This window comes from Momordica charantia (assembly GCF_013281855.1).
Source record: "Momordica charantia cultivar OHB3-1 chromosome 3 unlocalized genomic scaffold, Mcharantia_2.0 BLBB01000003.1, whole genome shotgun sequence".
Classification (NCBI taxonomy): domain Eukaryota; kingdom Viridiplantae; phylum Streptophyta; class Magnoliopsida; order Cucurbitales; family Cucurbitaceae; genus Momordica; species Momordica charantia.
The window spans coordinates 19,367,928-19,383,554 of record NW_028275161.1 but is presented as its reverse complement, the minus strand read 5'-3'; the positions used below and the strand labels follow the sequence as shown (position 1 = coordinate 19,383,554).

Genomic DNA, 15,627 nt, shown 5'->3' with positions numbered 1-15,627 from the left:
TTTAATTACAAGCGTTGGACTTGGAGGATATACATAAAAGTTTAGAACTAAGGCATCTTTTCAATACTTTTTTTGTCCTTCACAAAAAGGACACTGATTTCTCTTCTCTGCTATTATTATTATTATTATTATTTGCCTTAAACAAGGGTTCTTCGCATGATTTTAACATTTTCACGTTGAACTTCATCACGTTTATAGCTTAGTTTTGAGTGCTGTATTAATTGAATTTTATGTAATTTACTGATTAATTCTCAGTTTTGAAATTTTACTCAACAATACGCTTAGAATAGGAATTTAAAGTTCAAACTTACAATTATTTAAAATAAATACCATTAATAGTTTAAGAGTTAAATTTTAGAGGGTGGGTGAGGTGTGGCAGGCGGTCAAAAGAGGGAAGAAAGATGAAAGAAGGCAGTCAAATTTCCAAGGGATATCGAATAACGAAGGGTTGGAAATTGGATTGGTTTTGATGGAAATCTTTTCTTAATTATAACAAAATGGCTAGAAATTGTAAAAATATGGAATGATCTGACAGCCTTTACTTCCTTTTTTATTTTTTCGTTGGAAAATGTGTAAATTTTAAAATGTTTTCCTACGTCTTACTTTTCCGTACCTTCTCCGAATCTTTTGTTTCAGATTCTCTCTGATATTTTTTTTATTTATCGCAAATGTGTAACACTAGCACTTATAGTATTTTAGCAGTGTAACTTTTTTTTTTACTTTAACTTTCATTTATTTAATATCAATATTTTGAAAATATTTATTTTTATCGCTATATTTTTAAAGTTTATATTTTTATTTCTATATATTTTTAAAAATCATCATTTTAATATTTATTTACAAAAATTTTAGCACCAATTTGACCTAGAGTAGAAATGTTTTAATATAAAGTTCTAGTTACATTAAAAAAATATATTGCATATATTGTCGTTTTAAAATTGTGATAAAAAAATTAAATTAAAAGTAAAATGAAGGGACCAAAATTGTTATTTTTTAAAAGTACATACACCAAAACGAACATTTTAAAAATACATGGACTAAAGTGAACCAAAATTGAAAGGAAATTGCTAAAATGGTTTTGAAGGTTGCAGATACTAAAATGAACAAAAACTGAAAGTAAAATGACCAAAATAGTATTTTACCCTTTAAAATTATACATTCGATATTGTTTTTTCATATATAATAATATGTTTAAATATTGTTTCGATTCTTTTACTTTTGAACTTTGATTTATTTTAATTCATATATTTCATATTTTTTAAACTTTTGTTCATTTTAGTATTTATACGCTCATAACGTCTATTTTTGGTTATTATACTTTCAAAAAGTGATAAATTTGGCCATTGATTGTAAAATTATAACCCAAATTTTATATATAGTAGAAACCTTTGAATACAAAGTTCTAAAGCTACATTTCAGATAAATTAATGAGTAGAATGTGACGCTAAAATTGAGATTGAAATAAATAATTAAGATAAAAATTATAATATATGGAGAAAAACATCCCTAGATAAAAGTACCATGGTTAAAAGAAACAAATTGAGAGTACATGTATCAAAATAAACCCGGTTAAAAGGAACAATATAAAAAATTACAGGTTTTTCTTTAAATATTCGTGAAGAAATTTATTTTTATATTGTTTTTTTTTTAATTAAATTAAGCTACATGTGTAGTCGAAATAAGATTAGACAAAATTATGGATACACCTAATAATTAGAAGTTTGATATATTGATACTCTGAATTTTGAAATTTGTCGGTAACGAATGGATGAGTAATTATTTTAACATCTTTATGTTTTAAGATATAATTATACAAGTTTGTTGATAATGTTTTATGTTTTCCGTTTTGTCTTTATTAATTTTTGAAACTCTGGACAAACAGATACAAGGGAGCAGCATGTGATTGATACCGTATTTAATTAATATATAACTTTTGTTTCAGACCAAATAACAATTTCTTGGAGCTCTTTGGAAAGTTTAATACACGAATTGTTTTCACTTTTCGTAGACAGAGATTGATTATTATTAGATAATTAGTTTATTTAAAATGACTGTGAAAAATTATTTTACGGAAGAGTAAAGAAACAGGCGTTGAAAAAGGTAGTGAGGCACAATTTTCGTTCTCATTATTCATCATGAAAATTACTATTAGGAGTAGTTACTTAGTTAGATATTAGTTAAAGTAACTAATTTCTCATTACTGTTGTATGGCCTATATATATGGCTACCTGTTGATAATTAATATTAAGCAATATCTTTAAGTTACTCTCAGAACGTAATATGGTATCAGAGGATTTTTTTACTTTTTTTTTTCTGAGAGTCTGGCGGTTACTTTTTCAAGAAATTTTCTTGATTTTCTCGCCGTCTTGCTTCTGCCATGGCTGAAGAGGACTTCGTCAATCCTACAGCGAATCTTTCTTCTCCATCTTTTGTTCAAACATCCTTTGAACGGTATATCAATCCTTACTTTCTTCATCATTCTGACAGCACTAGCCTTGTTCTAGTTTCAGATTTGCTTAATGATGAAAATTACACTACCTGGAGCAGATCGATGAAGATAGCCCTAACTGTGAAAAACAAATTCGGCTTCGTTGATGGATCAATTCCACGTCCCGATGATGAACATCTCAATTCTTGGATCATTTGCAACAACGTCGTCATTGCATGGATCTTGAACTCTCTTTCGAAAGAGATATCGGCTAGTGTCCTGTTCGCCGATTCTGCAAGAGAAATTTGGTTAGATCTACAAGAACGATTTCAACGACAAAATCGACCTCGAATTTTTCAGCTCCGCCGTGATTTATCTACATTAGTTCAAGATCAGTTATCTGTAAGTGCCTATTTTACGAAATTGAAGACATTATGGACTGAACTTGCTGCATATCGTCCTAATTGTTCTTGCGGTCGCTGCACTTGTGGAGGTGTCAAGTCTCTTGTTGAATATTTTCAGACTGAGTACGTGATGTGTTTCCTCATGGGCTTGAACGATTCTTTCAGCCAAATTCGTGCTCGGCTACTCCTTATGGAACCTCCTCCGACGATCAATCGTGCCTTTACTTTAATTGCTCAAGAAGTTCAGCAAAGAGCTATTTCGCATATCTCTCCTGCTAATTCTTCTGCTTCGTCTACAGCCTTCATGGTCCGCGGCACTCAGAATTCGAATTCCTCGAATTTGTCAAATTCGTCGACTTCTTCGAATCGTTCTCTGTCAAATCAGGGCAAGCGAAAAGAAAAATCGATGTGTACTCATTGCGACCTTTTAGGCCACACTGTGGATCGTTGCTATAAACTCCACGGGTATCCTCCGGGATACCGCAATTCCAATGCTCGAGGTACACATCCATCACCTGCTCCAGCCAAATCTGCTGATGCTACTTCTAAGAATACGGCTGCTATTCCAGATTCTTTATCACATATCAATGCTGATCAATGTTAGGGATTATTAGCAATTCTTCAGTCTCATCTTGCCAAAGTCAAGACTGGTTCAGAGTCTGAGTCTGGTACATCCCATGTTGCAGGTACTTGTTTTCATTCTCTGAATATTCATGGTAGTTCTCTACATCAGTGGGTTATTGATTCTGGGGCTTCCACTCACGTATGTTATTCTCGAGAATTATTTTCTAGTATGAAACCAGTATCTGAAGTTCATGTATCTTTGCCTGATCATTCTCGAGTTTCTGTTGAGTTTATTGGAGATGTACAGTTGACCGATCAGATTATTCTACAGAATATCTTATTTGTTCCCCAATTTCGCTTTAACCTGGTTTCAGTCAGTGCCTTAACAAGAGATTCTTCTCTACTGGTTAATTTTTTTGGTGATTCTTGTTTCATTCAGGACAAGTACTCTTTGAGGACGATTGGCAAGGGTAGTTCTTGGCAATGTCTCTACTTATTTTCTGCTGCATCGACTCCTATCACCAAAACTGTATGTACTGCCCACTTGCCTAATCATCGTATTTGGCATCAACGTCTTGGACACCCTTCCTCTAAACATCTTACTGTTTTAAAAGATGTTTTACATTTGGATTCATGTATGTCTTCTCACGATCGTTGTCTTGTATGTCCTTTGGCCAAACAACGTTGATTGTCTTTTGTGTCTCATAATAAACTTGCTGAGAGTTCTTTTGATCTTTTGCATTGTGATACATGGGGTCTCTATCGGTCTCCTACTTATAATGGCTATCGGTATTTTCTTACCCTTGTGGATGATTATTCTCGATTTACATGGGTTTTCATGATGCGCCAAAAATCTGATGTCTTAAGAATAATTCCTTAATTTTTCAAGTATGTGGAAACACAATTTGAGAAAACTATAAAGTAGTTCAGATCTGATAATGCTCCAGAATTATCATTCACTGATTTTTTTTCTTTCAAAGGGTGTTCTTCACCAATATTCATGTGTCGAAAGACCTGAGCAGAATTCAGTTGTAGAACGGAAACACCAACATTTACTTAATGTTGCTCGATCATTGTATTTTCAGTCACATATGCCTATTACGTTCTGGGGGGATTGCATTCTAACTGCTTGTTGTTATTTGATCAATCGCACTCCTTCTTCCATTATTGATTGGCACACACCGTTTTCTCGGTTATATGGCAAAGAAGCTGATTATTCTATGCTGCGTACTTTTGGCTGTTTATGTTTTGCATCAATCATTCCATCTCATCGGTCCAAGTTTCATCCAAGGGTCATTCCGTCTGTTTTTGTTGGATATCCACCAGGTGTTAAGGGGTATCGATTATTTGATATTGAAAACAAGAGGTTTTTTGTTTCACGGGACATTATCTTTCATGAAGATATGTTTCCTTTCAGTTCAATTCCATTAAAGGATGATTCTGTTGATCCATTTCCAGATTGTGTTTTACCAAAGGCTTTTGATTTTTCTGGTATACCTGCTATTTCTCTTACAGATTCTTCGGGCCGCACTACTAATGTTGATCAAAATATTGTTTCACAGCTGCTTCACATGTTTTTATGGATGAATTTGTCCCAGATGTAGTTCATACTGATTCTGTTGTGGATGAGAGTCTTACAACCTTTGTTACTCCTACTGATACCTCAACTGCCAATGATGTTATTGTTTCTTCATCTGCTATTGCCCCTATTCGCAAGTCTCAACGTGTTTCCCGGCCACCCACCTATCTTAAAGACTATCATTGTAGTCTTCTTCATTCCACAGTCTTACCAGATATCAAGACTCGATATCCTTTACAGAAGTTTTTATCTTATGAGAAATTGTCTCCTTCCTATAGACAATTTATTCTGAATATTTCTACTGACTTTGAACCTTAGTTTTATCACCAGGCTGTCCCGTTTGCTCATTGGCGTACTGCTATGCATGAAGAATTACAAGCCATGGAAGCCAATCAAACATGGGTTGTTGTTCCTTTACCATCCGGACAACATTCTATTGGATGTAAGTGGGTCTACAAAATTAAACACCGGTCTGATGGAACTATTGAAAGATATAAGGCCCGGTTGGTTGCTAAAGGTTATACCCAACAAGAAGGTATCGATTATATAGAGACCTTTTCACCTGTTGCAAAACTTGTTACTGTCAAGGTGTTACTTACTATCGCTGTCTCTTTAAATTGGCCTTTAGTCCAACTTGATGTGAATAACGCTTTTCTTAATGGTGATCTTTTCGAAGAGGTGTATATGGATCTCCCATTAGGATATAAGCATAATGTCACAGCAACTAAGGGCGAGCGTCTGGTATGTCGCCTTCACAAATCGATTTATGGGCTTAAACAGGCTTCGAGGCAGTGGTTTGATAAGTTTTCTCATACCTTATTGCTTATGGGTTTCAAACAAGCTAAATCTGATTATTCGTTATTTGTTCGGGGCAGTGGTTCTTCCTTTGTCGCTCTTTTGGTCTATGTAGATGACATCATCATAACCGGTGCATCTTCTTCTGTTATTGATGCTTTAAAGACTCATCTACATACTGTTTTTAAGTTGAAAGACTTAGGTCATTTGAGATATTTTTTGGGCTTGGAGTTAGCAAGGTCCTCTGCTGGAATTTTCTTGTCCCAACGGAAATATACTTTACAATTACTTGAAGACACTGGTTTTTTAGCTTGCAAACCCTCTGTTTTGCCCATGGATCCTCATGTTAAGTTGAGTGCTACTGCTGGTTCTTTATTGCCTGATGCTACTGTCTATAGGCGTCTCATTGGTAGACTTCTCTACCTTACGGTTTCAGGGCCGGATATCACCTTTGCAGTACACAAACTCAGTCAATTTGTGTCTCAACCTCGTCAGTCTCATCTTGATGCAGTTCATTATTTACTTCGGTATCTCAAGGCTTCGCCGGGTCAAGGCATTATGTTGAAGTGTTCTTCCTCCTTTCAGCTTCGAGCTTTTTCGGACACCGATTGGGCTTCATGCTTAGATTCCCGTAAGTCCACTACTGGTTTCTGTATTTTCTTAAGTGACTCCCTTGTATCATGGAAGGCCAAGAAACAGAACACCGTCTCTCAGTCCTCTGCTGAGGCTGAATATCGTGCACTTGCAGCTACTACCGGCGAACTTGTTTGGCTGAATCATCTTTTGGCTGACTTCCAGGTTTCTTCTTCTTCCCCAGCTCTTTTGTTTTGTGACAATGAGGCTGACATTCACATTGCCACTAATCCTATGTTTCATGAGAGGACCAAACATATTGAGTTGGATTGCCATTTCGTACGAGACAAAGTATCAGCTGGGTTGATTAAACTGCTCCCTGTGCGTTCGGATCTTCAACTTGCTGACATTTTTACTAAGGCTGTTTCTACTCCTTCTTTTTCTCATTTGTTATCGAAGATGGGTGTATCAAATCTTCTCCTTCCATCTTGAGGGGGAGTATTAGGATTAGTTACTTAGTTAGATATTAGTTAAAGTAACTAATTTCTCATTACTGTTGTATGGCCTATATATATGGCTACCTATTGATAATTAATATTAAGCAAGACCTTTAAGTTACCCTCAAAACGTAATAATTACCACACATATATAATGGGTAATTATGTGTTTTTCTCTCTATCTTCAAAATGCCTTTCACAATGCCTTTAACTCGAAGCATGCTAAGATTAAAAATATAATAATTCCTTAATGTTTGTGGCAAGATGCTCATAATGGAAAATAAAGAAGGTTGTTTCTTACCTAACAATTGTAAAGATGGAAAATAAAGAGTAAAATCAAACATTTACTTGTATTAAATAAAAAGAGGAAGAATACATATCAATTATATTTGATATTTACCTGTATTGGGTTGGAACTCGACAGTGGCACTCATAAAAGAATGATTCATTGATTTTCTCCACATCGCTAGCTACAAATAACAAGTAATATAGTTGATATTGATTGATTGCGAATTAAGAGAAGTTCTCTAAAAATTTGAGACGAACACAATGTTCCATGGACATCGAACACAATTAGTTGAATTTAAAATAGTGATTTAATTAATTTGCCCCCGAGAGATTGGAGTTCGAAAAAGTTCAATACTTTTCTTCATGTTTTAAAAATGTTAATTTTTTTGAAAGAGAAATCAATGATGTGATATTCAAAACAAATCTGTACCAAATGGATTGTAAATATTTGATATTGTAAACCTACTTTTCAAAATAAAAAAAAACGGAATATTTAGGAAAAAAATGGCAATAAGTTAGAATGAGTTTGATGGCTGATATGAAAACAAGTAATTCAATGAAATAGAGCGTTCTTTTCAGTATTTTCAGATAGGTGTAGAGTAGCTATTTGAGCATATTTGAAAATTGAATGTTAATTTAAAAAATTGTTTTAAGATGTTTAGTAATAAATATGCAAATTAATGTTAGTAACCAACTAAGTATTTAGTTCAATCTAAAACAATATTAATTGATGTTTTATTTATAATTTTGTAGGGTTATTATTTCACATTTTTATTTCAACAATGAATAAAATTAATTTATAATATGAAATAATATATTTATCAAAATTTTATTTTTTATTCATTTTATAGTTTTAAATTTAAAATATAAAAACATTTCAAAATTTCGACTCACAAGGTCTTAAAATAATTTTTGAAAACAAAATTTTCAAATAGATATTTACTCAATTTCAAAAGAAGAAAAAAGATTATGGATTACGAACCAAACACGTCTTTAAAAAATTTAGAAATATGTCAAATCGAACATAGTTCAAGCGGTTAAGACATCTATTTCTGACCAAAAGTCATGAGTTCGAATTCCCAATCCTACATATTATACTAAAAAAGATTTAGAAAGATGGGAGAGCGTAAATTAAAAAAATAAACAAAATAAAGGTAGTATGAAAAAAAATAGAAGGAAAAAGAAAAAGCAGAGAAAGGAAAAAGACGCATGGGAAGTGAGAATAAATGAGGATATGATGAGATTTAAATACTTGAAAAGTATGAGGCGACACATGAAATTGCATACTCGATGTTTGTGAGAGAGAGAGACTTTAAGCAGTCAACTATCCAGTAAGCGGTCACTTCAAACCAACATCAGCCGTCCGATCGTATCCATAGTCACTTGTCGATACTTCCTCATGTGATCCACATCCACGACCCGGTCTCCAAAGTTAACGATAAATTATTGGAAGAGGCCACCACAATATAATCAGTAATTTACATAGTTTGATTAATATAAAATAAATAAAAAAATATATATATAAATATGATCCCAGAGAAGAAAACCTTAAAGAGACCATTTATAAGATCCATTATCTAAATTAAATGTATATATCTTAACCAATTTAATACAGTTAAGTTTTACTTTTCTTAGTAACATTTATAGTCCATGATGTTTCCTAATATTAATATAAACTTAGATTTTGTATTTATATATTTTGTAGTACAACAAAGATTCGAACTTCGCTTACAATTTTATATATTTTTTCAATCAACTACTATTATGTAAAAGGAAAAAAAAAAGAAACATCTTGGTTTTATTTTCTCTGCCTCATAAATTTGTAATTTGCTATCTTTACCTGGGCAAAAAACAATACTGTATTTTTACAACTAGCATAACTTTAACTCAATTCATCAAAATTCTCTAAGAAAAAAATATAAGTTAGAATAAATAATATAGAGCATAATGGATAAGAGACAACAATTAGTATGATTTATGATTCTATCTCTCGCTTTCATTTTGTAATTTGTTATGCATATTTTGTAATTTTTAAAATTTAACCGATTCCCAAAAAAAAAACAAAAAAAAAAAAGAAATTGTTCGTGCTCTCTCTGATGGCAGCTGTCTCTGGGTGTGGTTCTGGTCAGGCTCTGAGACAAATCTCATCCTCTCCTCCACCTCCCTATCACGCCTTCATCCCTCCATCATAACAACCAAAATCCTTTGTTGCCCCTTTTTTCTCTCTCTCTTAAATTCACGCTCAAAATCTGCGCTCTCTACTCTCTCCTTCCACAGGGAAGCAGAAAGCAGAACCAGAAGCGGAAGCAGAATCATGCTTATTACACTCTTCTTCTTCGTCTTCCTCGCGAACCCTAGCCTTCTCTCGCTCTCTCTGACTCAGGAGGGCCTCTACCTCCATACCATTAAGCTCTCCCTCGACGATCCCGACTCCGCCCTCCGATCATGGAACGATCGCGACGATTCTCCCTGCGCCTGGTTCGGCGTCTCCTGCGACCCTAATACCGGCGCCGTTTACTCCCTCGACCTCTCCAACACCAACGTCGCCGGCCCATTTCCCTCCCTCATTTGCCGCCTCCGCAATCTCTCCTTTCTTTCCCTCTTCAACAACTCCATTAACATGACTCTTCCCTCTGCTATCTCTGAGTGTACCAGTCTCCACCACATCGACCTCGCTCAGAATCTCCTCACCGGCGCTCTTCCGAGCTCTCTCGCCGATCTACCCAACCTCCGGTATCTGGATTTGACGGGCAATAACTTTTCCGGCGACATTCCGGCGAGTTTCGCTCGGTTTCCGAAGCTGGAGGTTCTGTCTCTTGTTTACAATCTTCTTGATGGGCCGGTGCCGGCGTTTCTCGGCAACATTACGTCTCTGAAAATGCTGAACCTCTCTTACAATCCGTATACGCCGAGTCGGATCCCGCCGGAGCTCGGGAATTTGACGAATCTTGAGGTGCTTTGGTTGACGCAATGTAATTTGGTGGGCGAAATTCCGCACTCTCTTGGTCGGTTAAAACGACTCACCGATTTGGACTTGGCGCTTAATAATCTCTACGGTCCGATTCCGAGGTCGCTCACTGAGTTGGTAAACGTGGTTCAGATTGAGTTGTATAATAACTCGTTAACTGGAGAGTTGCCGCCGGGTTTTTCGAATCTCACCTCATTGCGACTGTTTGACGCGTCGATGAACGGGTTGACTGGGCCGATTCCGGAAGAGTTGTGTCAGTTGCCGCTCGAGAGTCTCAATCTCTACGAGAACAAGTTCGAGGGAAAGTTACCTGGAAGCATTGCGAATTCGCCGGGATTGTACGAACTCAGGCTGTTCAGTAACCGGCTTACCGGCGAGTTACCGAGAAATCTTGGAAAGAACTCGCCGTTAAGATGGATCGACGTTTCAGACAACCAGTTTTCAGGCGAAATCCCGGAGTATTTGTGCGAGAAGGGAGAGTTGGAGGAGCTACTGATGATTAACAACCAGTTTTCCGGGCTACTTCCGTCGGGTCTAGGTGAGTGCGAGAGTCTGACTCGGGTGAGGTTGGGTTACAATCGGTTATCCGGCGAGGTACCGGCCGGATTTTGGGGGCTACCACATGTGTATCTGCTGGAGCTGGTGAGTAACTCGTTCTCTGGAAAGATTTCTGATACAATTGCCACTGCGAGGAACCTTTCGATTTTCATTATCTCTAAGAACAACTTCACCGGAACTATTCCGGCAGACCTGGGGCAGTTGAATAATCTTGTGAAGTTTTTAGCGACTGATAACAAACTCGACGGATCGTTACCAGGGAGTCTTGTGAATCTCAGACACCTTTCGAGTTTGAATCTTCGAAATAATGAACTCTCTGGTGAACTTCCCAGTGGAATCAAGTCCTGGAAGAATCTCAACGAACTCAACTTAGCCGACAACGAATTTACCGGTGAAATCCCTGAAGAAATTGGGAACTTGCCCGTTCTTAATTACCTTGATCTGTCCGGAAATCTGTTTTCTGGGGACATCCCGCTTGGGTTTCAGAATTTGAAACTCAATGTGCTCAATTTATCAAACAATCACTTATCAGGTGATCTCCCTCCGTTTTTAGCCAAAGAAAACTACAGAAATAGCTTTTTGGGAAATCCAGGTATATGTGGAAATTTTGAAAGTTTGTGCAACAGTAAAGGTGAAGCAAAAAGTGAAGGCTATCTCTGGTTGCTGCGATCGATCTTCTTCCTAGCTGGTATCGTGTTTATCGTCGGCGTTGTATGGTTTTACCTCAAATACAGAAAGTTTAGGATGGCGAAGAAAGAAATGGAGAAGGGAAAGTGGACACGGATGTCCTTCCACAAGTTGGATTTCAGTGAATATGAGATCTTGGATTGCCTTGATGAAGACAACATCATAGGCAGTGGATCTTCTGGTAAAGTTTACAAGGTTGTTCTCAACAATGGGGAAGCTGTGGCCGTGAAGAAGCTGTTTGGAGGGATGAGGAAAGAAGGCGAAAAAGGCGATGTTGAGAAGGGTCAAGTTCAAGACGACGGCTTCGAAGCAGAAATCGATACTCTGGGTAAGATTAGGCACAAGAACATTGTGAAGTTATGGTGTTGCTGTATTACCAGAGACTACAAGCTTTTGGTATATGAATATATGTCTAATGGAAGCTTGGGAGATCTGCTTCACAGTAGTAAGAAAGGACTGTTAGATTGGCCTACAAGGTTTAAGATAGCTTTGGATGCTGCAGAAGGGCTTTCTTACCTTCACCACGACTGTGTCCCTCCGATTGTACACCGAGATGTCAAGTCTAACAATATCTTGTTGGATGGAGATTTTGGGGCGCGGTTGGCTGATTTCGGTGTAGCTAAGGTCATCGATTCATCTGGGAAGGGGCCTAAATCCATGTCTGTCATTGCAGGATCTTGTGGTTACATCGCCCCTGGTTAGTTAACAAAATTAGTTATTCAGTCATCAATTTTCTTGATATTGAACTTGTTCTGACTACCAAGCTAATTCATTACTATGAGATCGGATCATTTTGTTTCCAGAAACCCAGTTCCTAAGATTAGTTGAAATGCTTTAGTTGTTCATTCCCATTCTTTAAGCATCATTTTCTAACAAGTCCTCTTTTTGAACTTCTTGCAGAGTATGCTTATACACTCCGAGTAAACGAGAAGAGCGACATATACAGTTTCGGCGTGGTCATCCTCGAGCTAGTCACCGGGAGGCTCCCAATCGATCCTGAGTTTGGGGAGAAAGACTTGGTGAAATGGGTATGCTTCACATTAGATCAAGACGGGATTGACAAGGTTATAGACTCGAAATTGGAGAGTTGTTTCAAGGAAGAAATATGCAGAGTCCTCCAAATTGGGCTGGTGTGCACCAGCCCTCTCCCCATCAACCGCCCATCAATGAGAAAAGTAGTAAAAATGCTGCAAGAAGTTGGTGCAGAGAACCAGTTAAAAACCTTCACTAAAGATGGGAAGTTAACTCCTTACTATTACGAAGATGCTTCAGATCAGGGAAGTGTAGCATAGAAGAACAGTAAATCACAGTTTGATCGCATTGAAAAATCTTCCAGTCCATACAAAATTTCTCAAGTTTTTCAACTCCCCATATTCCCGCTGGTTTGGTTTTTCTTTAAATGGAAAAGAAATTCAGGTGAAACAAAAAGGGAAGAAGATTTCCATGGCGGAGGACTCTGAGAAGATGCCAGAAATAGCAATAGTTGAGAGCGATGTGTATGTAAATTTGTTTGCTTTGCTGATGCCGATTGGTGTTCCTTCTCTTTATCTAACATCACTGTAGTGAAATTTTACATACCGAAGAAAATGGTGGTTTTCTTTTTGTTCAGAAACTCTACAGTCTAGAGCAGGAAATTCTAGTTTTGATTTAAGAATTGTGAGAAGATCCAAAAGAGAATCTTCATCAATTAATTCCATGTGATGCCTGCTCTCGTGGGCTCTGGACCATGTCTGTTTTGATCAATGACATCAAAAATATCAATATCGACAAAAGTAGATAAGTTAATTTAATCGCAGTTATTCAGCCAACAAATATTTAAAATAATAGAAAAATTTACATGGGTTCATGCTCTGGTTCTGGTGTGGCCCTGGTTTCGGGGTACGGTGGTCTGGAAATTTCGTTGAGCTGTTAAAAAAATGGCGACGGAACAGAGTTGGTGCCGGTGGGGCAGAAGCATTAAAGTGAAGAAAACCTGCAATTTGCAGAGTTGGTTGCAGCTGCGAGTGGCAGTAGGTTGGGTTATTTATTTCTATTTGTTTTCAATTACCATTCGAAAATCCACATCTTGGAGTAATGATAATAAAGGCATTGTCTTGTTTTATTGTTATTGTTATTGTTTTTGTTTTTGTTTTTGTTTTGGGCATTGAATTCTATCCCTGACCCGACGCCTGCTTCAAGTTTCTTTCAATCGGAGCTTTTTGGTAATTATTTTGAAAGCCGAAAAAAAAAAGAAACAAATGGTTTTGGAAATAATAGTTAAAGAATTAAGATTAGAGGTAGACAATTGGTTTGGGGAATCCAAATGTAGAATCTCCCTCTGGTCTGCTGCTGCTGCGTCTGCACTACGCCGCTGCCCGTACGCCCATCGCTCATCGGCCATCGCATCTTCAATTAATGCCTTTTTTCTCTTTTTTTCTCTTTCTTTTAGTATCAGATTTTTGTTTTCTTAATATACGTGACAAAAATTGATTAAATTAATTTTACTTTTTCTAAAGTTTGAAGTATTTATCTCGAATATATGTTTTAGGCCCTATATTTTTATGTTTTCTTTTTCGATTTAATTGTCCACTGATACAGTGATTCGTAGTTTAAAAAGTTTTGATATAGCCCATTATATTTTAATATTTTGATTTAGCCTTTCATTGTTAAAATCAATTTGATAGATTTTCGTGACATAATACTTAGTACTAGAATTCATATAAATGAATTAAACTTACCAAACTCATCAGCTTAAGTTTTTGGGTTGAGGGGTGGGTCGTTCATTCTTAAGATGGTATTAGAGTGGAAGGTCCTATCTTTAAATTTTCATCATCCTATGGTAAAGAGACAAAATTGAAACTTTTCAAACAATGAGAATTAAATTGAAAAAAATCAAAATATTAGATATTAAAACATATATTTAGTCCATATGTATTTTAGTCTTTAAATTAGAGAAAAGTGACTATTTTAGTTGTTATTATGCAATTTCCAGGAATCAAATATCTACCCAATAAATTTTGTGACTTGAATGGTTAATTGAGGTTTAAAATATTTATTTTCATATTTTAATTAGAGAAAAGTGACTATTTTAGTTGGTATTATGCAATTTCCGGATCAAATATATACCTCGAAAAATTTTATGGCTTGAATGGTTAATTGATATTTAAAAATCATGTTGTCTCTTTGTTAAACACTCAAGAATAAAATAATAAAAATAAAGAAAATGTCAGTTGGAGTGTATCTACTGCTTAAGACATTAGTAATTGATAACTGAAAGTTCAAATTCTCGTTGCAATAAAAAAAATTATTAGCACCAAAATAGTTAGGTTTAAACTAAAATAGATATTTCAAAAAAATTTAAATTTAAACAAATTCTTAAAATTCAATAAATAGATTATATTGATGGGATTTTCTATCATTTAAGTATAGTAATACATGTCTTATCTAAACTCAACCATTAAATTTTATATCATTTGACTCACATATTATTCACTGCGGTTATTCTTCCTTTTTTACGTGTGCAATGAACCCCTTCATTACATTCTGTTTGATTAGTTAATGAAGAGAGTTAGAAAAGTCATGAACTCAAAGCTTGATGCACAGTAATGTTAAAAAAATAAAAGAAATAATTTTAGATGTCTTGATTTGTAATTCGAAAAATGAATTAAAATTATCTATCTGGTTTGGAAAAAAATAATTTAAAAGGAATATAATTAATTTTTTTGTTTCAAGATTGTTTGAAAAATAAAAGAATATACTTGTTTAAGCTTTTAATCTAAATTTGCTGATTATTAATTAGAATATGACAAGTTTAATAAATAATTTACTTGATTTGTACTCTGTTCTCGGAATTCGTAACAAGAACAAAATGATATTCAAAGTTCAAAAGATATTAGTAAATACAAAAATCATATTATAATAAATTTTCGAGATAAGAAAACCCATACTGAATTAATTTTGCATTAATAAATAAAATTAAAAGCACCTCAATAAATGCTGCTGACAATTGACATGGATTGTACCCTCACACGGTCACACCACGCCGCTCTACCTTTAATCGAAAGGGGAATTTACCAATTTACCACAACGGGTTCCTGTAAAAAAAAAAAAAGTTACCATAATTAACATTTCAAACCTCCCATTGATTGGCCGCAGCCAGCTCTGTTTTCTATGCTCCTCGTTAAAAAAGAAAAAAAAAACAAATAAAAAACTCTCTGGTCTTGGAATGTGGGATTTATGCTTTTACGCTAATATATTAAATTATATTTACGAATTTGAAAACAATTCAATAAGTACATATACTTGAC

General features: G+C 35.4%; 2 protein-coding genes across 2 annotated transcripts; both read left to right on the top strand.

Moving 5' to 3' along the window:
• Window positions 1-2,515: 2,515 nt before the first annotated feature.
• LOC148212526 (uncharacterized) lies at window positions 2,516-3,449 on the top strand. The gene has a single exon (XM_088121335.1). It carries the CDS (start codon window positions 2,552-2,554, stop codon window positions 3,434-3,436), a length of 885 nt encoding a protein of 294 aa, XP_087977461.1. The 5' UTR covers window positions 2,516-2,551; the 3' UTR covers window positions 3,437-3,449.
• A 5,752-nt stretch (window positions 3,450-9,201) lies between these two features.
• On the top strand, window positions 9,202-13,131 carry LOC111010821 (uncharacterized). The gene is made up of 2 exons (XM_022284388.2): window positions 9,202-12,038; window positions 12,242-13,131. The coding sequence occupies exons 1-2, from the start codon at window positions 9,443-9,445 to the stop codon at window positions 12,631-12,633; spliced, it is 2,988 nt and encodes a 995-aa protein (XP_022140080.2). The 5' UTR covers window positions 9,202-9,442; the 3' UTR covers window positions 12,634-13,131.
• Window positions 13,132-15,627: the final 2,496 nt, after the last annotated feature.